Here is a 24,855-nt window from a genome sequence, read left to right on the forward strand (position 1 = left end):
GTAGTTACTGATAGTCTTTTATTTTTTTTAATTATCAAAGTTTTATTTTGCGTTGGGTGAGGAAAGTTTTCCGTGTTTTCACGCTTCGATTTGAAGCTTCAGCATTTTGCTGAAATTTATGAAAAGGTAATTTCGAACGTTGTGTCAAACCATAACATGAACAGTTTGTAGAGGCTCTAGGATTTAACTGTAATATATTGTAAGGTAAGAGTGATTTTTTGGCTAACACAAAGAAGAAGGCAAACGATATTGGCCTACTTCTGAATGTAAAAGAGATGTGTAAATTGTAGTCAATACTTCGCTTTAAATATAGGCGAATAATACTAAGTTATAAATTTATGTAATTTCTGGGTAAATGCACCCGCTCTTGTGCTGGTATGGCGAGGGTGAGAATAGGGAAGTAATCAATGTTCTTAACAAACACGTCAGGTGGGTAAAGTTTGGTAATATGCATTCGTATATATTTGTACATATGCATATACATACATATATTTCTACTCAGTGTTGCTACTTTCCCTGCATATTAAAATATCACTCTGGAAAATTTCAATGCGACGTTTAATATACTTTAATCTACTTACATACATATGTATGTATGGTCGCGCCGGGCTGAACTTTCGATATGGCCAGAGAATATTTAGGTGGTGGCATCTCACAACACTCATGGAAAAGAGCAGGGTCCCGACATTGTTATGGGGAAGGTCGTAACTTCCTAGGGTTCATATAGAATTACGTATTTGCTTGTTGCTGAAGACAACTTTATAACGCAATTGTTAACCCAGTAAACATTAAACCAAGGTTTTATAATTCATAGTTGATAAAATAATGGAAGCAAAATTTTTGAATGAAGACATCCAGGCCAATCCAAATCCATAAATACAAATGTAGACAGAACAGAAAAACAGTAAAAATGTTATTTTTTTTTATTTTGTTTTATAAAAAGAAAGTGGCGCAGGCGAAAATAAAAACTCTGGATTTATTTCAGGAATTAATAAAATATTCTCGTAAACTTCTACACATGTACATATGTAAAGCTTGAGATTGAAATAAGCGAATAATGGCACTGTCGTCTGAGGGTCATAACCCTGGTGAGGTGTACTACCTAGCAGACCGTTATTCGGCTCTGAGCGCAATTGACAGATAGGCCGAAGTCATTCGATTTGTGTTTCTCTAAGCTAAAGCTAAATTTTGTGAAACACAAAAAGAATGACGTAGAATCCCAAGTTCCCTTAAACAATTTTTTTCAGCATATCTAACGAGCAGACATGGTACGTTTCCACGACAGTCGGTTCTACGTAACCGGAACGACCCGGATTTATATATATCCGGCCAAGGACTGTCACTCCAGCAGCATTCCCCGTATGTAAGTATGGGGAATGTTTATGCTGCTACAACAGCAACAGCAAACCTGGTATATATCATCCTTGGTCATAACCCTCAATCAATAGAGTTCTCATTTTACCCAACGCGAGTGTTGTTGGTAAATCAGCTGATTTTTTCTTTTCTTGTGTCGTGTCCATGTGGCTATCAGCTCAGAATGAAACAAGGTAAATTCATTATTTGTTTTCTAGTTTTCCAATACTTTGCTTTGACAATCAAACGTACAGAACATTGTTATTGGTCTAGTGCCACCACCTTTAATGATGCGCCTTGCATTTTAGCGTAGTATAATGTAAAGTAGTAGTAGTATACTTCAATAACGCATTGTTTTTTAATATTTTCTAAAATAAATAGTATTAGAAAATTGTGCTCTTTTGGTGACTGACTTTTTTTTTTTTTTCGTTTTATTCTTTTCGCAATATTATTCGTTTGACAGTTCGTCTCTCGCAACTATTTTGAACGACACTACAAACGTTAGGTGGACATTTTTAATAATAGAATTTAAATAAAACATAAATTATAATATAGTAAAAAAGCTTTAAATACAATGTCCAATCAATAAAAAGTGCTTATAAGTGAATATTGTATCTTCTCGGTGCCTGTATTGAAGTAGAATAAGCGTGTGGCAATTTTTGAAACTTATGCAAAAAAATAAGCATTTTTCACAAGCAATTTGCATATTAAATCTTAATGATATTTATAAAAAAATACTATAAATCAAAAGATTTATATGCTTACTGCATTTGTGTGTAATAATATTTCAATTAAGTCGAAGCACTTAGACATTATACGCAAAGCCTTCGTGGCCATTATGGAAAGCCAGCCCTAGCGCCGTCCGGCAAATTTACATATTTCTCGTTTATTTACCACTTTGTTGATCTAAATAAAACCATTATATACAAACAATAAAAAATTAGTTGTACATATTTATGTAGCAGTACGTAATTTTCCTGAATTTGCTACGCCAAATTATATGTATATGTACTCGTATGCAATATGGACTAATAACGAAATGGCTATTTGCAAAGCCTTGGCTATTTGCTTATTTCAGTTCTGATAGGCGAAAAGTTAACAAGAGGTAAGTGGCAGCAAAATGAAGTCTTGTTCAAGTGCTGTGCTCAGAATATCATAATAAATAGATCATCTCAAAATAAGGAATAAATGTATTCTACCATACCTACATAGTTTATGTGAGTGCGCTGATATTTATTTCTACTTTGCAAATACTACATATTTTCATTTGCCGTATAATAAAAGCTGAGAAATTGTCGAAGTAGTTGGGACAGGTTTGCCACACTGAGAGTCACTAGAAAGTGAAAAAAACATTTTTGGGTATGTAATTTTTTAAATAAATGACAATGTCGAGGATAAACTAAAACTTAGAGAATTTAAATTGAAATATGTCATAAAATTTACTGAATTAAAAATAAACCTTTATATTCTAGAAACAAAAGGGATTTCAAAAATTAATTTAACCAAAAGCAAGTGCATAATTTACAATGTCTTTTAAGCTCTTCTCATTTCACAGTTTTGCATATGATTTCAACTAGTTTTTTTCTTTTCTATTTCAGCATCGAAAAAAGCTTCAGCGAAAATATAGCGTTTAAGAGATTCCACAGGCACTCACCTTCGGTCTCATTCAGTCCCATAGTTGAACTGTATAAATAGAGAACGTAGGAAAATATCTCCGATCAAAATCACAAAATAAACATAAAATGGAACCAGTAACATCTGTTACAAGCCTTATGGCACGTGATGTCTCGCAAAGCGAATTTCTTGTCGATAGTAAGGTTCCAATGGCAAATGCGGCATCGGAAAATGGTTGTGAATTTGAGTCACCCGTGCACTCGTGCGTAGAATCAATGGGACGTAGCGATGGAGAAGATGATGACGAGGATATTATTTTCCAGGAGGTGAAAATGATACTGCGTAAGCGACGGGGTTGGGGACCCGAAGATTCGCTTAGTACGAACGATCTGGATTTGCTCGAATATGATGATGAGTTGGTGGAAGAAGACGATGCTGGTTGTCCTTTGCCATCTACACCTGAAGACACGCAACTCATTGAGGCTGAGGTAAGTAATCACAAAATAGTTTACGTTTGTTTTTTGCAATCTTTTTTTTCGAAATTGTAAGCGTGTTGAATTGCAGCCATACTCTATAAACTGTCGTGACATTTTCCTTATCGCAAATTTTTGAACTTAAGTGCAAATTCGTGATAATCACCTACAGCAAATTGTCATTATTTTGGTATATGAAATTAGTTCTTATATATACACATACCTATATATATATACATATATATGTATAATTAAACAAAATCGGGTAGTCGAAAAAAAAGGAAGTAGTGAATTTCTGGCCGTGACGTGGCGCTTTTGACATCAGTTTGTTTGTTGTGAAATGTTAAAAAGAGAAATGACAAAGAAAGTATACAAGGAAAGTGCTATGATTGCGAGCGATTATGATCCTAGGATGACAGATTACAAGGTTTAGCAATCCGAAGCAAAATTGTGTGAATAGCTTTGGTTGGGGGCGTTTTGACACAGAGAGAGGCGAATGAAATGAAAAAAAAACGTTGAAATGAAATCACTCGTTGTTCAGACCATAGATGACATTCAGATGGCAACGAAGTGGCATGAGCAGTGGCGTAGTTTTTGTCGTTCGCTGTCATATACCTTATTACGTCAGCAAATCAGCGGATTCTTTCAAATTCCACACCGCATTCTATACATTGTGAGTGGCCATTACTAGTTAATCAAGCGCAATATAAAAGATGTCAGTACGGAGTTAAAGTGGAATTGGAAAAGCAAGTTCTTATTTAAAAATACTACTTTGAAATTTATTTATTGCCTTTAGTCCAAAATTATGTTTGACTTTTACTTGATATCAAGGCGAATTTATTAAAGGTTTTGTTGATAAATCAGCTGAGTTGTTTATTTCTTTCGCCGTGCCCATGTGGCTGTTAGCTCAGAATGAAACAAGGCGAATTCAATACTTCTATTCTAGTTTCTCAATACCTTGCTTTGACAATCAAATGTACAGAATATTGTTGTTGGCCTAGTGTCAGCACCTTTAATGAATGCGCCTTGCTTGATATAAAAATGAAACTAACGAAAAAGCCTTTTGTACAGTTTTTTTGATTCAAGAGTTTCTTGGCGAATTGTGTAAGTACCATAGCTTCACCTCTAGAAAAAGGCAACAACAGGGCGATTCAATTTGACCGACAATCTTTTTTTACAAATAAAAAACAACAAAATTTGTTCAAATTCTATTTTTTTTTATCATGTTATTTAGTCTCGGGCAGATATGTATGAATCATAATACCCGTTAAAGACCCACCACAACAATACAATGCGCATACGAGGGGTGCCTTTTATATGTCGGGATTAGAGAACAAAAACAAATTTTAATCATCGAAAATCACTTTATTGTTTTTCAAAATATTCTCCATGAAGATCTATATACTTTTGCATGCGTTTGAACCAATTGTCGAAGCACTCTTGCCACTCTGAATGAGGTACCTCCAAAACATGCATTCTGAATGCCGTAACCGCTTCTTCAGGTGTCGAAAAACGTTGACCTCTCAGTTTGTTTTTTACGTACGGGAATAAAAAGAAGTCATTCGGTGCCAAGTCAGGACTATATGGCGGAGGACCCATTAGTTCGATGTTTTGGGTGCTCAAAAATGCAGTTGTTTGAGCCGATGTGTGAGAGCTCGCATTGTCCTGGTGAAGAGGGGTCCGTCTTTGGCGATTGGTTATCCTAATTTCTTGGAAGACAACTGGCAAACAAATGGTTGTGTACCACTCAGAATTTACTGTTCTGCGTTGTTCTAGTGGTACGGTTGCGACATGTCCAGTTTTTCCGAAGAAACAGGCGACCATTTGCTTGGGAGTGCTTCGTGCGCGAACAACTTTTGTTGGATTTGGCTCATCTTGAAACACCCATACAGTCGACTGCTGTTTACTTTCGGGCTCATACGCGTAAATCCATAATTCATCACCTGTCACGATGTCATAGACGTGTTTCGAAGCCCCGCGATCGTATTTTTTGAGCATTTCCTTCGACCAATCGACACGAGCCTTTTTTTGAGCGATTGACAAATTGTGTGTATCCAACGCGAACAAATTTTTTTGACAGTCAAATGTTTATGCAAAATTTAATGTATGCTGGTCCCACTAATGCCAAAGATTGCCTCAATCTCCTGATAGGTCACATGACGATCTTGCAATATCAGTTCGCGCACAGTATCAATGGTTTTCGGAACAACAACTGATTTTGGACGACCTTCACGAAATTCGTCTTGGAGTGAACTGCGGCCACGATTGAATTCACCATACCATCGATAAACACTGGTCCTTGATAGAGCTTCATCGCGCAAAATTAATTAAGTTCATCCATGCAATGTTGCTGAGTTAATCCACGTCGAAAGTTGTAAAAAATAATCGCACGAAAATCTTCACGATTTAACTCCATTTTTGGGCCGAGATGAATCTTTTAAGTTACTGTAAACAACCCAAATAGCGCTGGTATTTCAAAACGTTCTGAGTACGTAACAGCCAAAAAATGTCAAACTTTGAGATACAGCTGTCAGTTGCCAGATTGCAACACCAGGGTTGCCAAATCCCGACACATACAAGGCACCCCTCGTATCAGAATTTTTCATGACTCATTTCGAGCTGTAAATCATTTCTTGAAGTTTCGTGAGATAATGCGTGCTGGGGACTTCGATTGCAATATGGGCATGCGCTGTGTATCAAGTGTTGTTTAAGCCCATGTCTTGTCTAAGTCTTATCCAAGTCCATGTCATTTAATGCAGGCTTTGAAATTCAAATTCTCAAAAATTACACCCAACAGTAACTCGTTTTGAATGCATAGTTTTTTCTTCAATAACTTTTGGGTTTTGAGTACCGAAAATGCGGCAATTAACGTATCCATTGAGCTGAAAACGCGACGCCTATTTTCATAAATCAGCTTTTACTTGTTCAACTGAGTATCGATCCATGACTAAGTTTTTCAAAGCATGAGTAGTAGAAAAAAGTAAACAAATATTAGTGTATCCAAATATTTGATGTCAAAGCTCTGCTTCGCTCTTTAATCACCCTGTAATTGTTACACTAAAATTACTTGTACTTTATTGCTCTGGCACTCTTATCAAGGGGAAACAAGAATTCGCGGAATATTTTTGTAAATAAATTTTTTTCATTGAATTTCGTAGGATTGCCTGGTTCATACTTCGCTATCTACAAAACTATTATACTACATTCATACGAAACATTCAAATAGATAAGAAATCAAGGAAGTTAGTAGACTACTTTTCATTTTGTTGGTGGAGTAGGAAGTTATGAAAAATATTGCGTCATTCCTTAGCTAAAATGTTGGGGAAAATTTCCGCCACAACCGCGAATAAATATAAATTTAAAAAAATTATGCTTCTCCGCTATGTTTAACCCTCCGTTGGACACCTTTTTTAAAACCTTCGATTGGGCACCCGGGTCCGGCCTTTTTTCGTCCTGTTCGAGAATCCTTTTTAAATCCACAAATCTATAGAAATTTAAATTTTAAGAAGCTACCTGGAAGCTCAAGTCGTTAGCTATTAGATAAATATGATAAATTCACGTGCAAAGTCGAAAAAGTCGGAATTTTCTGGCCAGACCCGGGTGCCCAACGGAGGGTTAATGAGAGAGTTCATTCATACTTACAAAGTTTCGTTATTTTGTTGTAAAGATGCTTCTTAAATATGTTAATGCCTATACAAAAAAATATAAACCTGTAATAAGATCAGAATTTGCCAGTAATATTCGGTTTGCGATAATTTTTTACATCTTCTGTAATACAAAAAACTCAATTTAATTTAAAAATCAAGACATAAATAAAATAAGGAAATCTTTAGAGTTTTGTATATAATAAAAAATTAAAACCTTTTTTGACGTCCCGGCCAACGCGCACGGGTTTAATATCAGCGTAAGATTAATTTATTAAAAAAAAAAATAGAATTATATTTGTATTAACATTAATAAAATAATATCAAAATATATATTTAATTGTGAAACTCTTTTTGTTACACAATTTCAGATGACCGAAGTGTTGAAGGCTGGAGTTTTATCAGACGAAATCGATTTGGGCGCATTAGCTCACAATGCCGCCGAGCAGGCTGAGGAGTTCGTCCGTAAAGTGAGTAGCTATGCATATTTTATTGTTGTATGCTTGCTCAAGTCATAATGCCGGGTCGTGTGAAAATCTTGGTTATAGAAACTCTTTGAAATCAAATATCTGCTAATTTTTTTTTAATTGCAATGGGTTTTAACTCTTCTTTTCAGGTTTGGGAGGCTAGTTGGATGGTGTGTCACTATAAAAACTTACCTAAGTGGCTGCAAGATAATGATTTCCTACATCGCGGTCATCGTCCACCACTGCCCTCGTTCAGTGCCTGCTTCAAGTCCATATTTCGTGTGCATACCGAAACCGGCAATATCTGGACACATTTGCTAGGTTGTGTGGCCTTCATTGGTGTAGCTCTTTACTTTTTGTCACGTCCTTCAGTTGAAATACAAATACAAGAAAAAATCATATTTGGCGCCTTCTTTGCCGGCGCAATCATTTGTCTAGGCTTCTCATTCGCTTTTCACACACTTAGCTGCCACTCGGTAGAGATTGGAAGACTGTTTTCAAAGTGAGTGAAACAGATGTGAGAATTGTCTATATTTATTGGCAATAATTACTTATATTTTGTTTGTATTATCTACTTGCTATGCTACAGACTGGACTACTGTGGAATTGCGCTTCTCATAATGGGTTCCTTTGTACCCTGGTTGTATTACGGATTCTATTGTCATTACCAGCCTAAAGTGATATATTTGTCTGTGGTATGCGTATTGGGCTCGCTGTCAATTATTGTCTCGCTGTGGGATAAATTCTCTGAGCCTGGTTTGAGACCACTGCGCGCCGGTGTCTTTATGAGTTTCGGTCTCTCTGGCATAATACCGGCTATTCATTACAGTCTTATGGAGGGCTGGTTCAGTCAAATCAGTCAGGCTAGCTTGGGTTGGCTAATCTTAATGGGTGAGTTGTTTGCTTTTCTTTGTACCTTTTAAATAAGATTTAATTTTGTACATCTCTATACGTACTCGAGGCCTGCTTTATATACTTGGCGCACTTTTGTATGCATTACGTGTACCGGAGAGATGGTTTCCAGGCAAATTTGATATATGGGTAAGTAATTAATATTCATATATTTTGTGCATTTGTGCATGTTTTTCTCTAACTCTTATCCTTACACAAACAGTTCCAATCGCATCAGTTATTCCACATACTTGTTATTGCTGCAGCATTTGTGCACTACCATGGAATATCCGAGATGGCAATGTATCGAGTAACGGTCGGCGAATGTACTGTACCTCACGAACCAATTACTTTTTAAGCTGAGGGGCAGGAAAATATACAGAGTATACAGATTTATAAGCTAAAGCTATTGGTTATGTATTCATAAATTTTTTGTGTTAACAACATTTATAGCAAGGAGTTGGCTGTAGGCGTTTAAAAAAGAAAAGTTTACAAACGAAATGCAGAAGCTAAAAGTTATAAAATTTAATCATTAGTATCTTTCATAACTTACATTATAATGGAAAATTCAAATATGGAGGTTTAAAAATAGAAAAATTAATACAAAGCATACACATTCTCATATCTGTTGGAACGAAATTAGCGCGTTCAATTAGTAGTAAAAAGATAAAGTGCTTAACTGTTATCGGCATATAGTTATTAAAAAAACATTAAGGTATTGTTAATTTCTTATACACACCTACGTACATAAACCCTCATACATATAATAATAAAAAACATGTATACGTAGAGGCGGAGGCCAAATCGAATGTACTTCAATCACTCGTTCATTATAACCACAACACGAAAGCATGCAGAGAGATAAGCGAAGAATACGCAGAATCATAAAAAAACAAATTTATTGGCACATTCCACAAATTAATTTCAATAGGTACCATTTCTAATCTATTAAGCGCTCACACATATATTTTACACAAATTTCAATCCATGGCGCTGAGTAATCTGAAATAGACTAATAAGTGCAATCATTTTTAGGTGTTTGGGAAAATCTGCGCAATTAAAAAAAAAATAATAAAAAAATAAAATAAAAATTGTAGCATTGTAACCTCACTTTTTGACATATATGGATTCTCATATAGAACATATCAAGGCGCATTCATTAAAGAGGGGCAGCTCCAGACAACGAGTTTTTCAATCATTTTTTGTGAAAAATAGAGTATTTATTATTTTAAAATAAATTACATAATAATATTCACGCTTAAATGAATATACAAAATTTTCCGCCGTGGAATGTACAGCCTCTTGTAATCAACTGATATCAACCAGACCAAAAACTTTCATTAAAACAAGTGATTCCGCTTTGCTCTTACTTATTGTGAAAGAAAAAGTAGAAAAATTAAAATTTGAAGTGAAAAAAATTACATTTTTTTATAAACATTATAAACAACTTTTTAGCGATAATTAAGGGGACAGTTACTTGTAAAATTTCAAAAAGCAACTTTTTTTTCATAAAATGTTAGTATAATCTTTTAAGAATATGTCAAAAAAATTTTAGAACGTAAATTTGAGTATTTCTTGTATTATAGATCCTCCACCGTGACGACTCTATTCTTTGCGTTCGAGCGCTGGGAGGGGAATTTTCATGTATTCAAACCTTAGATGCGGTTTTCTCAAAACTATATTTTTCGAATTGGCGTACATACTACTTTCTATGTGAATACAAGTTTTCACGATAATTTTTTCGAGGAAAAAATAGTAGGAAAATTCGCCTTAAAATTCATTTTTTTTGTGGCATTTTATTCCGCGAATTTTTTCCCCATTTTTTTAATTCATATAGAAATTATGACATTAAAGAATATCCCTGTACAATTTTAAGTTGATATCTTGATTACTTTTTGAGTTATATTCGACAGCGCGGAAAAAACCGTATTTCGAGAAAAACGCACTTAAAATTTTCGTGCTTAATCATCTTTCGTTCGACGCTCATCACTTCACTGACTTTATAAGGACTTTTTAGACTTTCTATTAAGCTTAAAACATTGAAAAGATGTTCTTTAGATTGTAAGTGAATTTTTAAAGCAAAAAAAAAAACAAAAAATGGAAAATTTGAAAATCTGGAGAAACTGCCCGCTTTAAAGGTGGTGACACTAGACCAACAACAATGTTTTTTTGTAGGTCTGATTGTCAAAGCATAATATTGGCAAAGTAAATAACAAAGAATGAATTCGCCTTGTTTCATTCTGTGCTGACATGGACACGGCGAAAGAAAAAAAACAACAAATTAGCTGATTTAATGATACCACCTGTAATAGATTCGCCTTGGAAGATATGAAGCCTCTTTTCAATTATTCTATCTCATATAAGCATACGAATGTGTTCATATGTTTTACGAAAGTTTGAGTTTTTAAGGATTTTAAATGAAAAGCGATCATCCATTTGACATTGTAAACTGGCAGCCATTTTTAACAAATATTACAAAAATCGGTTATTGTATGCTTCCTTAAAATAAATTCGTAAATTTGCTGTTAACATCATACACAAATCACCAAACTAATGATCCAATAGTTAATATTTCTAGGAGCATCAATAATCCTTTGGTTTACATCTATGTACAACTTTTCTAACTCTATAAAAAGACACACACATCCATACACACACATTCACTCATACATAAAATACGGTGAAATAAAAATATTAAAGCAAATAAATTACAATGAACTCAAAAAGTTATAACATTTGGACGACTACCAAAAACTCCAGTTGTAGATGTTTGAATATAAAATAAAATAAAAAAAACTTAGTTGAAAACCTAGAAACTATAAAGTTGTTACTTTTGTGGTTCATGTTATGGTTTTTCTTTTTAACACCTACCACTCAATTAACGGCAGCAACGAAAGGTTAATTGAGAATAATTAGCTGACTCTCACATATGCACACATGCCTCCACATGGGCAAGTATATTCGAATACTTTTATCATTGCCAACGCTCAATCAATTTATAACTCGTAAAACAACGTCACACACACACACACGCATTTGTTAGTTTGTTTTATTTGTTTGGCGGCCGGCATTATTTATGGTCGCCTTATGAGCTCGCGAAATATACGCGTCTTTGACCTGCTTCATAAATTTGTCTCTTTTTTTTTCATTGATGCGTGGTTACTAATGAGTTAATAATATAATTAAAGATTATTTTGTTAAATGTTGGCAAAAAGTTAATTTCTATTCTGTGCAAACCTGTCACTTGGAAATAATTCTCAGTGACTTTGAAACGAAAATTGTGGTCTTTAAGTTTCTGTTTTGCGATGTCAGTTGGAAGCTATTGCTATATTTGGAAACTCGGAAGTTATTGTACCTACAACTACATTACTTTTTACTTTAATTGGCGACAGCTTAGCTGTAAGCCAATAATTTATAACAGGTACAAAATATTACAATTAAATATATATATAAATATTATACAAAATAGTTAACAAATTTACTAACAAGAAAAACGTTTACTGTAAAAAGTTTCGGACTATGTGACAAGAATTGAGTAAAGCTGCTTTCTGCATGTCGAAAATTAAATATTCTGGGAGTTGAAGAGTTTTGACGTTGTCTGCTAAGTTTTTATGCACTAGTCCGTGGGCTGAAATGATAATTGGTAGTATGTGCACCTTCCTTAGCTTCCACTGGCGTTTGACATCAAGGCCTAAGTCAGAATATTTGGCTATTTTTTCTGCATATGTTTTTTGCATGTTTCTGTTTAGAGGAACAGCAATATCAACTATATAACCAGTCGCTTGAGATTTATCAATAAGGAAAATATCTGGCCTATTGTGGTCTCTTGTGGCATTTGTTAAAATTGTTCGGTCGTAATATAGAACGTAGTTGGAGTCTTCCTGAACAGGTTCTGGGGTGTATCTGAAGTACGGTATTTTGCTTGGATTGAAGTTGTACATCTGCGTCAGTTTTAGATGGATTATTTTCGCGATGTCATTATGTCGCTTCAGGTACATAGAGTTTGCCAGTGTGGTGCATCCCGCTAGCACGTGGTCTAATGTCTCACTCCGACTATTGCATCTTCGACATCTGTCTGCAGGGGCATTTGGATCTCGCATTACGTATTTAATGTAATTTCTAGTTGGAATCACACCATCTTGTATGGCGAGACATAGAGAAATTCCATTTTTGTTGAAAATACTGTGTATTCTTATGTGGAAGGCGTATTAAGGATCAAACTGGGATAACTTCTCTATAGTAATGTTTGATCATCTGTGAAAGAGAACTGGAAGAAAAAATTTTCGAGCTTTTGTTAGCGAAAAGCAAATGTAAGTTTAGAATAATGTTAATAATAATAAAAAAATAGTTGTATTTAACAAAAGTCTAATATCAAAAAGCGATTTTTCCGAATTCGCTGAGAACCCAGCGATTCCAAGATCTGCGCAGCTTTCTCTGAACTATAGGAATCCATTTTTTCTTGTTTTTAAAGGTTTGGTCCATGTCAACGTTGGTACGAATTATTTCATATGCCCTTCATAAACCCGCTTTAATCCCTACATCCGACAAACTCAATTTCCAGTTGTTTTATCCAACATTTGTGGCATATTGACTTCAATAATACTTGATTAAAAAGTTCTCGGAATATAATTAGAAAATTCAAAAAACAAGTTTAACTGCAACACGCCAGCGTTTGATCCAGCTCTCGAAGCGTTTCTGGAACTCTATTTTCGATGTAGCCATCAGAGTCGTTTTCGATTTTTCCATTACTCCCTTTTGGTTGTTAAAACGCGTTCCTCGTAGTGGTTTTTTGACTCAAGAAAACAGAAAAAAATCGCAAGGGGCCTTATCAGGAGAATTCGATGGCTGTTGCTTGGTATTCGTTTAGCTCTTGGTCAATAATTCAAATTGTCGTGGCAATCACAGCTTTCTTCCTATTTTTCTTGCATGCATGAAATACAAAAGATACCTTCAATGCTTTCGATTTGTATTTCGGAAGCTGCAGCAACTGCGACTGGAGGCCGAATCCTGTTTAATTTATAACTTCAAATAAACTCTATAATTGTAATTGCAAAACCTTACAATTAAAAATGTATGCAGTAAAAACTTGCAACTTCCCCTTGAAATGAAATGCAATTCTGCTCTCTCACTTTCCCCTACTTTGCCGATAGTTTTGAATAGATGAACACCAAAACTTAATAATTTGTATCAATTGTAACAACAAATTATTTGGTTCATGAAGAGAACTTGTATCATAATTCAACAATGTTCTTTTTTTAAGGTAAGCATGCAGAAATTACCAAATTAGAAACTTTGCAGCCATTTTTCTCGATATTTTGATTTTTTGCGTTATGAAAATGTTGAAATAAATGAGCGGTATGTACTACCATTTTTTTGTGAGCGAATGCGTTCGATATTGAAGAGCAATTATGTGTGCATTTGCTCAAAGCCACGTACATGAGTATGTGCAAATGTGTATAAGTATGTGTAGTTATGTTTAGATGCATGCTTGGGTATTTCATGGGTGAAGTGACTGATTAAGCAAATGTAAATGGGCAGATCTGATCAAATTGCCTAGGGATACATATAGGCTGTGTTCGTAAATGCAACATGACTTGCAGCATAAGCATCAGTAGCAACACTGCAAGTTTGACATTTGATACTTCTTATACAATTTTTGACAATTTGCAAATACGTTTGTTTGCATTTTTGAACGCGTATAATACTAAAATGGAAATTTTGCTGAATCTAACACTAGACGAAATTTGTGAGGAAAGAAAAGATAGATTTTCTTTAAATTTAAGAAAAAGAAGGCTATTGAAGTCAAAGAGAAAAATGTTTAGGTACAAATGTTTGTCTTTAAAAAGAAAAATACCTAAAAACAAATCGTTTATTAAAACAATAAAGTCGTTTCCCGAGGACATTTTCTATTCCCATTTCCGAATGAATTGGGCCACTTTTAAAGTAAGGTTTTATAAGTTTTATGAAAATTAATAATTTATAGTTTCACTTTAATAATTTGCTGTTGGAGGAGTCATTGAGGGCCTTGTACCATAAACTTCGTCGAAGTTCTCAAAATACCTCCAGGATGTAGCTTCTCTACCGGAAGAATTATTTCTTTTCTTAATGCGCTTGTACGTTATCAAGAGATTTAAGCATTTTCTCTGCGCCGTGGTGCTGTCCAGTCTTATATTGGGATTTACATTTTTAACTTCGGTCACAACTTTCTTCCACAATACATTTTTTTCCTTCTACCCGATTTAAACTCGTCCTCCATATTCAACCGTACTCTCAGCAATAACTGTGTCTCCGCATTACTGAGATTTTCACTAAAAATTTAAAAATAATAATTTATACAATTATTATTAACATAATTTAACTAAATTTCAACACAAAAATTAAAATAAAACAGTTTTGCTTACTTTTCATCAGACATCGTAGTTAAATGCAGTAAATGCAGTAAACAATTTTTTGATAGAAATTATGAGTGACAACTGATAGAATTGTTGTATTTTTGAACGCTTGATTATTGCAGTGCTGCCATATTGGCATTTCTGAAGGTTCTGTTTGTTATGCAATTGTAGTTTGCGCGTCACTTTGCATTTACGAACACAGCCATACTTATTTGAGATGCTGTTTTGTTGTTGTTTTTATGGTAATTTCAAATAAATTCTTGTATTGATAAACAAATCAAATAAATATTAAATTCACTAAAACGACATTTGAGGCCACAAGTTTAGGCTCAACTGATATGCACATACGCAGATTAGATTGTGCATCAAGTTGACGGCTGCCTTTGATAGATACACCAGTTGGATATGCGAAGTGGAGTGTCAGAATAATGAACTTTGCGAGGTGTTTCTTGGTATTTGCTTTTCTCGCAATAAGGCCGCATTTATTTCGCCCTGTGTCGGAGTTGTCAAATTTTGGTTTTTTCTTTTCTCAGCATATCAGCATACAATTGTTGGCGTATGCCGATGAAATTGACATCATCGGCCTTAACAACCGCACTGTTAGTTCTGCCTTCTCCAGACTGGATAAAGAGGCAAAGCGAATGGGTCTGGTGTTGAACGAGGACAAAACGAAGTACCTCCTGCCTTCAAACAAATAGTCGGCGCACTCGCGTATCGGCACCCACGACACTGTTGACAGTTATAATTTCGAGGTTGTAAAATACTTCGTGTATTTAGGAACCAGCATTAACACCGAAAACAATGTCAGCCTTGAAATCCAACGTAGAATCTCTCTTGCCAACAAGTGCTACTTTGGACTATGTAGTCAACTGAGCAGTAAAGTCCTCTCTCGACGAACAAAACTAACACTCTACAAGACTCTCATCATGCCCGTCCTAACGTATGGCGCAGAAGCTTGGACGATGACAACATCCGATGAAACGACGCTTGGAGTGTTTGAGAGAAAGATTCTGCGTAAGATTTTTGGACCTTTGCACGTTGGCAGCGGCGAATATCGCAGGCGATTGAACGATAAGCTGTATGAGCTTTACGGCGACATAGACATAGCGCAGCGAATAAAGATCCAGCGGCTTCGTTGGCTGGGTCATGTCGTCCGAATGGATACAAACGCTCCGGCTTTGAAAGTATTCGATGCGGTACCAGCTGGTGGTAGCAGAGGAAGAGGAAGGCCTCCTCTGCGTTGGAAAGATCAGGTGGAGAAGGGCTTGGCTTCACTTTGTGTGTCCAACTGGCGCCGGTTAACACGAGAAAGAAACGACTGGCGCGCTTTGTTAAACTCGGCCAAAATCGCGTAAGCGGTTATAGCGCCAATTAAGAAGAAGAAGAACTAGACAGCTGCAGTATGCAAACAGACAAGCAATGGCGCGGCTAAAGGTCTAAATAAAGAATTCCATCATTCAAATTCATCTTTTTTTATTCATTAACAAACACAAAATTGGGTGATAAATTTTGCGTCACCCAATATATGTACAATATAGTCGAACTTCCATAACTCGAAGTATATCGATAGGCAATAGTGTTTCAAAAGCAATAACACATGGGCCCTGCCCTAAGCCATAGATGGCTCTAGTTTTATTGAATTCACTCCTTGATCACTAACCTGAAGGGGTTATATATAGTTAGAAGGCCGAAACAAAGCGAATTTTGCAGAATTTTTTCTGAGAAAACTTTTAAATTTATTGATCTAAAAATTTGTACACATATTATGTTATCTTTTAACTTTATTTTAAGACTTAGTATTAGTAAAAATATTTATTTGGAAAGGAGCTACAGCTGATCTCCGGGTGGTCCTCTCAAAAAAGACGTTTTGCGGTGACCACTATAGCTCTGTACTGGATCCTCTGAAATTAAAAAAACTAAACAAATCGAAGGAATAGCAAAATATTTTTTTTTGACAAAATGGCGATTTCTAAAAAAAAATCGATTTTTGACCAAAATTTCGCCCTTAAATTGTTGGTAAAAAAAAATATTTATCGGTGAGAAAAAATCTTCGATTAATTACTAAAAAATATATTTGAGCAGCTCGTGTTAAAATTTGAGACTAATCGGTTCAGCCGTTTTCGAGCAATGTTGGTCACCGACTTTGAAAACACCATTTTGAGAAAAACGCGTTTAAAGTTTGAAAAGTACTTTCAAGCACTCTGAAACCCCTTTTTAAATTTGCGTGTAACTTCGAAAATATCCACCGGAATGATATTAAATTTTCTGTGTGTATTCTTAAATATAAAAAAATAAAAATAAAAAAAAATCTAATTGTTTATAACCCCTTAAAAAGGTAGCTGTTAAAATTTCAAGATATTCTATTCATTAGTTCGTGAATTATATGAGTTAATGGCGAGTGCTATGAGCTAATGGCTTGAAAAGTGTTATGCGGACTCCGATCCATCAGAAACAACAATAAAACGAAGGTTTGCTGACTTCAAACGAGGCCGTAGAGACACCGATGATGCACAACGCAGTGGACGTCCAAGTGAGGCGGTAACACCAGAAAACACAAAATAGTTTTGAATGATCGAAAAGTGAAGTTGCGTCAGTTAGCTGACATTGTAAAAATATCAAAAGAACGGTGTTGGCTTTATATTGCATGAGCATTTGACATAAGAAATTTCGGTTCAAAGAGGGTGTCGCGCTTGCTCACTGTTGACCAAAAATAAGAACATATTGATGATTTTGAGAAGTGTTTGACCATCTTTATACGTAATAAATCGGAATTTTTGCGTCGATATGTGGCAGTGGATAAAACATTGATCCATCACTTCACTCCGGAATCAAAACGATCGGCATTTGGGTGGACAACACCTGGTGAACCTCGTCCAAAGCGCCAGAAAGCACATCAATCGTCTGGAAAGATTATGGCCTCGGTATTTTGGGATGTGCGTGGTGAAATATTCATCGACTATCTTGAGAAGGGAAAGACCATAAACAGTGAATATTATGTAGCGTTATTGGAGCTTTCGAAGACCAAAATTGCAAAGAAACTTTTGCATACGGTAAAGAAAAAAATTGTGTTTCATCAAGCCAATCAAAACAATGGGAAAACTACATGAAGCTCAAATTCGAATTGCTCCCACATCCACCGTATTCGCCCGATTTGGGTCCCAGTGACTACTGGCTGTACGCAGACCTTAAAATGCTCGCTGGTAAGAAATTTCGCTCAAATGAAGAGGTTATCGCTGAAATTGAGCCTTATTTAGAGGTAAAAGATAAGTCGTTCTACAAAAGTGGTATTGAAATGTTAGGGCGGCGCTGGAATAATTGCATTGTTCTTGATGGAAATTACATTGGTGAATAAAGTTAAATTTGAACAACAAAAAAAGTATTTTCTCTGTTAGGCCGGGAAATTTTCAGCCCGTTTGTTAGCTTACAATGAAGCTTGTTCAGACCAAAATCGTGATATTAAAGTACAGTTTGGAAAATTACTTTTATTCAATTCAAAGTAAAAAATGTGTGAAAATATGATAATACAAAATTCTACAATACAATACAAAATACAATATTTTCCAAAACTCTGGAAAGTGGCAGAGATTATTGCATTGCCAAAACCGGGTAAAGATCCAACTACCGTATCATCTTATAGACCAATAAGCTTACTACCGACAATATCTAAAATTGCTGAAAAATTACTACATTATCGACTAAGCCAATTTCTGGAAAAAAACGTGTAATACCGGACCATCAATTTGGATTTAGAAAAAAACATTCGACTATCCAAAAGATCCATAGAATTACAAATAAAATCCAATCAGACCTTGAAAACAATCGTTATTGTGCGGCAGTAGTCATGGACGTAGCTAAAGCGTTTGACAAAGTGTGGCACAAAGGCGTACTCCACAAAATAAAAATAATGATACATTTTGCCTACTTCTTATCATAGAAAGCTACCTAATTGACCGAAGTTTCGATACTAAATATGACAATCAATGTTCAGATATTCATCAAATAACAGCTGGAGTTCCGCAAGGAAGCGTTCTTGGACCACTGTTATATGTTTTATTCGCCGCAGACATACCACCTCCTGACGAAACTAATTCATCAATTGCTACGTTCGTAGACGATACAATACTACTGGCATTGGACAAAAGCTTAACTATCACTACTGAAAAACGTCAGCGATACACAAACGCAGCTGAGGAATGGTTCGATAATTGGTGCCAAAAAATAAATGAAGACAAAACCGTACAGGTTATAAATATTTACTACCAAAACAAAATTTACTGCAGTTCCAATTAATATAAATGGCAACGCAATTACAATTAAACCAACTACTAAATACCTCGGAATACATTTGGATTCGAAACTAAATTGGAATCACCACATAAAGTAAAAGATCAAACAAATAACAGAAAAACTTCGACAACTTCATTGGTTAGTCAGCATAAAATCCGAACTATACAGAACAAGCTATTAGTGTACAAAGCTATGATGGGGAACGGCTAAAAAGTCTCATATAGTAAAAATTCAACGACAACAATCGAAGGTTCTTCGAATTTTGACCATGTCTGACAGGTACATGAAAAATGATGACATCCACAGGTCTTTTAATTTAGCAACAGTAGACAAAGAAACCAAAAAAATAGCAAGAAGGCACTTTGCAAAAATAAAAGAACATAATAATGCAGAAATCAACAAACTTCTGGAAAGGGGGAAAAAACACAAAAAGACGTCTAAAGAGAACTCGACCAAGCGACTTAATGAATGATAGAAAACAGTAAATATGTAAAAAGAGTTAAATTGCTGTTATATTGTTGTACAATTGTAATTATGTAGAATGAAACTTGTATTGTTTAATTGTATATTATTTCGTTTATTTTAATTTTTATCGCTTTGGCACTGGTCATTAAGCGATGTTTGTAAATCCTGGCCAAATTGTTAAACAACGTACTTAATGTCAATGGACAGATGTTTACAATAAAGGGCAAAGAAAAAAAAAATTACTTTCCTATGATATGATCACCTTTTGCCTTGACTATGGCCTTGCGAGGATCCAGAAACGAATCGCGAGCTCCCCGAATGTCATTTGCAGGTATTTTGGCCCATTCGCGCACAATGACTCGAGACTGGTGAATCTTTTAGTTCAGACCTTGCTTTCCAAAATGGCTCAAAGAGAATAATCCTTCGGATTCGCGTCTGGTGAATTTGAGAGTCATTGTGTGGACGTTACCAAGTTCGGAGCATTGTTTTTTAGCCATTCTTGGTTCACTCGAGCTTTGTGAGACGGTGCCGAGTCCTGTTGAAACGTCAATGGTCTGCCACCGAAATGTTTGTTTGCCCACGGCTTGAAAGCAACCTCCACAATATTTTCCCGATAATATTTCTCGTTTACCTTGACGCTAGGCTGGATGAAAACGATTGGAGAGCGCCCATCTGCGGTTACAGTGGTCCAAACCATTGCTTGTGGCGAGTGCTGCCTCGTGGTGGCCAATCGATGACTCTTGAATTCTCGTATGAACGGTCGGTCAAATAAAGTCTATCGTTTTGGGAGTTTACGAATTGCTCAATTTGAAAAATTTTCTCGTCAGAAAATACAATGTTTGGAAATTTACCGCTTTCGGCCAAGCGAAACAACTCCTTCGCTTGCTCAAGTCTGACTTGTTGCGCTTTGGTGTGAGATCACGCGCCTTTTGGATTTTGTAAGGCTAGACTTTGAGATAATTTTTCAGTTTACAGCGGATACTACGGCCAGATATTTTCAGTTCTTTCACCATTTGATGATGGGCACTTCGTCGGGGATTTCGCTCAAGTCGATTCTTCAATTTTTGATCCATTTCACGTGACGTTGCAGTCTTTTGATATCTACCTCCATGCCTCCATGACGTTTCGCGATGCTACCAGTATCATTGTAACGAGCAATCGCTGGTTGTAATTTTCCAGCCAACTATAATGCAATCCCACTATTACGTCTGAAATCCATTACTGATTTTCGCGTTTACTCTCGACAAAATGCTTCCGTGCACTTGTAAACAATACTCTGGACTGTCATTTAGCCATCTAACAGACAAGTGATGCCCGTGGATCAGCTGCGCGGGCGGTCTGAAGTTGGTACACTTCGAATGCCGGGCCCTGTATGTATATCATACATAGGTATGTACATATATCCTATGATGCTGCCTCTCTTTCGAAAATCTAAATTTGAGTTGTTTTTGAGAACTCTCGGTTGACTAATGCAAATACCTATATCCTAGAAAGTTATATAGCTTAAATCATCCACCTAAATTAATTTCAAAAACATTGCTTTTCTTCCCATAAAACTATATTCTTCATAAAATTCAGTAAGTCAGTTGTTAACAAATGTTTATCAATTCCTTGAACCCCATCATAGATCGCGAAGTACCACATATTTATTTAGAATATTATCTAGTGCACGTTGGTTAGTGAATTCATCCAAAAAAGGTGGCGTTTTCAAATTTGGTATGAGTTCAAATCATTTAAATTTTTATTATACATATTAGCATGCGCGCGGTTTCAATAGTTAAACAAAACGTTTTCAGTGCGGAAGGAAATGTTCGTTGTGTCATTTTGGTCAATGCCCATTTTGACTTACTGCAAGTATCAGCAGTGGTTCGTTTTATTTTTTTAAGCTTTATGAATTTTTCTTTTCCCGTCGATGCACGGAGGGACAAAAGGCGTTCATAAGCGTCCAAAAGCTTTAGAATTTTTAATGTTTCAAGTTAATAAAGGATCTTTCAAAAGTGACACCTAGATGTCAGTAGTGAATAATGCATAGATGGTACCTTTTTTATGTCATCTTTAACATTTGTCAAGTAAGCAGATGTTACACCATGAAAAATGTTAAAATTATTGAAACTTATTAAATGTTGTTTCTTTAAGAGCGAAATTCGCAATTTTTTGCCGGAAATAATCATCCGAATGAATCGACAATTCAAATTTCATAATTTCTTATTGTCGTTGTTGTAACAGCATAAACTCTTTTTTCCTTTATTATTCCACTTGGGAACATAGGGCTTCAACAAAACGTTTATATCTTCTTCTATTAACTACTGTTCCTTCGCGATATCTCTTGTTTTGCTAACTGCTATCACGAAAATTAGAACACCTCCAGGTATTTCGTGGACCACTGGGTCGTTTGTATACGGATATGAGTCCGGGTCGTTCCGGTAACGTAGTACCGGCACTGGAACCGCCTAGTTGTATTGATGCTAGAACCGTCTAAGCTATTTCGGCTGAGTTGAACAAAGCCTCATCCGAGTCATTACTTTTCTTTGCATGGAAAGTTCTTTTTATATGGCAGGCCTCAAACCCAGCAGACAACCAAATTCTTTTATTTAACGTCGATGTCTCATGATATGATCTGTTTACATCCATTCGTTTTTGTTATATTCGATTCTTTGATTGTGTTCAGCACTACATATGGAAAATAGATGGTTAAGGAGCAAGTTTGCATTATATATTGAATAGGATTAACGTTTCAGCTGTTTTTTTTTTAACTCATATAGGCAGGGTCTTAAAGTAAGAAAAATATGCACTGTTCTTCCAAAATCAGTGTTTGCTGAAAAAAGAAACAAATTAATGGAATATTTAGAACTTAATTAGGACTTATTGCGTATAGGCCAAAATCAGAAGATTCTAGAAATAGCTTTGACGGTTTCAGTGGCAGATAAACAAACAAGTTCTCAGATACCTAGCATACGCGAATGACATCTGCTTGGCAGCTTATACACTTTGCGACCTGAAACTGCTTACGCAAGACATGTAAGAGAAGCTTCAAAGTGCCGCTAGAAAAAAGCACTGGTTCTCAACGAAGTCACATCAGTCACATCAGGTTGCAAAGGGCGTCCAACAGTATGAAAGTGTAGAGAAATTTTGCTATGCTGGCTGCATGGCCACCTCCGAAGGCGGCTCTGTGGTAGATGTTGAATGTAAGATTAGCAAAGCGATTTCATCTTTTGCCATCCACGCGCCTTTGTAGCAAAATAACATCAGCCTTCATATCAAATTGTGCATATTTAACACTAATGCCAAGTCTGACCTCCTATATGGTTGCACCACATGGAAAGTAACCGCGGCAATCACAAAAACAAATTCCAAGTTGGACCTGCTAAAAAAAGGAAGTGGCAGAGGATAGGAAATTCACTTAAAAAAAGTGATGGCAATGTTGCCAGGCAGGACCTGCGTTGACATGCTGAAGTCTAAATTCCTAATGCAACCTCTTCGTGGCAAACTTTGGAAACTACATTTCATCCAGACTAACTGCTATTTCGTTTGTTGGCTGTATTGGATTCGCCATTCTGAATTTCTGAAATCTAAATTCAGATTCGTGATCATCGACTCCAGAACTACTGGGTAGTTCCGATAAGATTTCGAATATTGGCCACTTTTGATCGTTCACTGACCCACTGTGCGTTGCTATGATTGATGTCATTTTATTATGATTCGTTTATGGTTATTGCTATCGTATTGATGCTGCTTGCAGTTTTCAAAGACGAACATTTTTGCCGAAGCAAAGGCGTTATTCAAGGCTTTTGACACAAGAAAAAGAAAAAAGCAACTTCACAACTGTAAGTATCTAAGAAGAAAATACGAGTGTGTTCGAGGTATAATAAGTGCGGCAAGTTTACTTTTTATGAGATGGCAGCACGTTCTGTCTTAAAATTTCTGTAATAATACCAACGTCAGACGTTGTGTAAGTAAACTATTGATAATCTGATGCTCGTCACTAGCTAATCAAGCGCGAGTATTTTATCATTATTTTTGTCACAGGGAAGGACTAACAGAGGACACCTGAAGAGACGCTGCCTCGGTTAAAGGATCTCACTGGTGCTAGCTTCTTCGTCCGTTACTCCGTCTTTAGGGACCGCAGACAATTATACCTGTATCCTATACCTACATTAGAAGTAGAGATGAATTCAAAACCAGAACTAACGCAAACGTGGAAGCTATGCCAACTAGCAGCCAATTCTGCCGAGTGGACTCTCGGCATAGTGGTGGAGGTGTTGTCAAGTGACACAGCTCAGACCGATTAGCACAAAAGATGCCACTTTGAAACACCACTTGATTCGATTATGAATCTGCTTATGTCGTCTATTTTCTTTTCTGCAAATTCTTTCAAGTTAACCATCGAGAATTATTCCAGCATTCCATGTCGTAGAGCTCCCAGGCTTAGGTGCATAGATAGTGAAAGACTGTTTCCTTTTGTTACATCTATCGTTGTATGGCCACGCCATCTTCCTGGCATGGTCTTTTAAAGGCCAGTGATCGCTTATTGTTGACATAATTCTGAATATGTCTGCTCGTGGCTTTTTTAACAACTCGTCAGTTCTGGATTTTTTCAAATTGGGCCACGTTTGTTTAGTTATTTTGCGCGTATCTGTGTTAGTCCGTCTGGAACAGCGATAATATCTCCCTTCTGCATACGCCTTGGTTATAGGACGCCCCCGGTATAAGATGATAATAAAAGCCCAATCATTACCTCCAATTTCTAAGAACCAAAATGAGTTCCAAGAAATTCTTGATATCGAAATATGAAAAAGGGCCATCTCCGTTCAAGTTAAATTAAATCGTTGAAGGCCGCAGATTATTTGGCTGCTGGACGTGGAGGTGATCTGCTCTACTCCCCAGATATGAATCTCAATAATAATATAGACTGGTTAACACGTATATTTGTTTTCCTTGTTTTGCTGTCCACGGACACCTTAGAACTAGTTTTAATAACTCTATTATGTTAATAAACTACATCTATGTTAGCCACATCTCTATTATATTTGGTACTCAGACGTGGCGACGAATTCTGTTGGGTTCAGTTTTTAGGTTCGTGAAAGTGACAAATGAATATTGCCAAGTTTAGGACTAGGTTAGTTAGATTAGTATGGTTGCCCAGGGAGTGAGCACACTTGGACGAAGAAGGATTCGTCCTCTGCGATGCCATTGTCAAGGAAGCGAGGAGAGGGGAAGGACCGATGAGGTGCAGGGAGAGGGCGGGGAGAGGTGGTGATGGGAAGGTTAG

General features: G+C 36.1%; 1 protein-coding gene across 3 annotated transcripts; it reads left to right on the forward strand.

Moving 5' to 3' along the window:
* LOC128855248 (adiponectin receptor protein) lies at positions 1–9,261 on the forward strand. 3 transcript variants are annotated; one of them, XM_054089978.1, is made up of 7 exons: positions 1–126; positions 2,952–3,455; positions 7,456–7,554; positions 7,701–8,053; positions 8,141–8,442; positions 8,513–8,592; positions 8,666–9,261. In XM_054089978.1, the coding sequence occupies exons 2-7, from the start codon at positions 3,096–3,098 to the stop codon at positions 8,798–8,800; spliced, it is 1,329 nt and encodes a 442-aa protein (XP_053945953.1). In that variant the 5' UTR covers positions 1–126; positions 2,952–3,095; the 3' UTR covers positions 8,801–9,261. The 3 variants fall into 3 exon arrangements, with proteins under 3 accessions (XP_053945953.1, XP_053945954.1, XP_053945955.1); XM_054089979.1 differs by having other exon boundaries at positions 114–204; XM_054089980.1 differs by lacking the exon at positions 1–126 and adding an exon at positions 272–429.
* Positions 9,262–24,855: the final 15,594 nt, after the last annotated feature.

Source organism: Anastrepha ludens, chromosome 2, assembly GCF_028408465.1.
Source record: "Anastrepha ludens isolate Willacy chromosome 2, idAnaLude1.1, whole genome shotgun sequence".
Classification (NCBI taxonomy): Eukaryota; Metazoa; Arthropoda; class Insecta; order Diptera; family Tephritidae; genus Anastrepha; species Anastrepha ludens.

What these genes read in the sequence shown, in the direction of transcription:
- LOC128855248 (XM_054089978.1), top strand. Translation starts at nt 3,096, where the DNA reads ATGGAACCAGTAACATCTGTTACAAGCCTTATGGCACGTGATGTCTCG. An exon ending in CGCAACTCATTGAGGCTGAG is followed by an intron (nt 3,456 to 7,455) that starts GTAAGTAATCAC and finishes ACACAATTTCAG; the next exon opens with ATGACCGAAGTGTTGAAGGC. An exon ending in CTGAGGAGTTCGTCCGTAAA is followed by an intron (nt 7,555 to 7,700) that starts GTGAGTAGCTAT and finishes TCTTCTTTTCAG; the next exon opens with GTTTGGGAGGCTAGTTGGAT.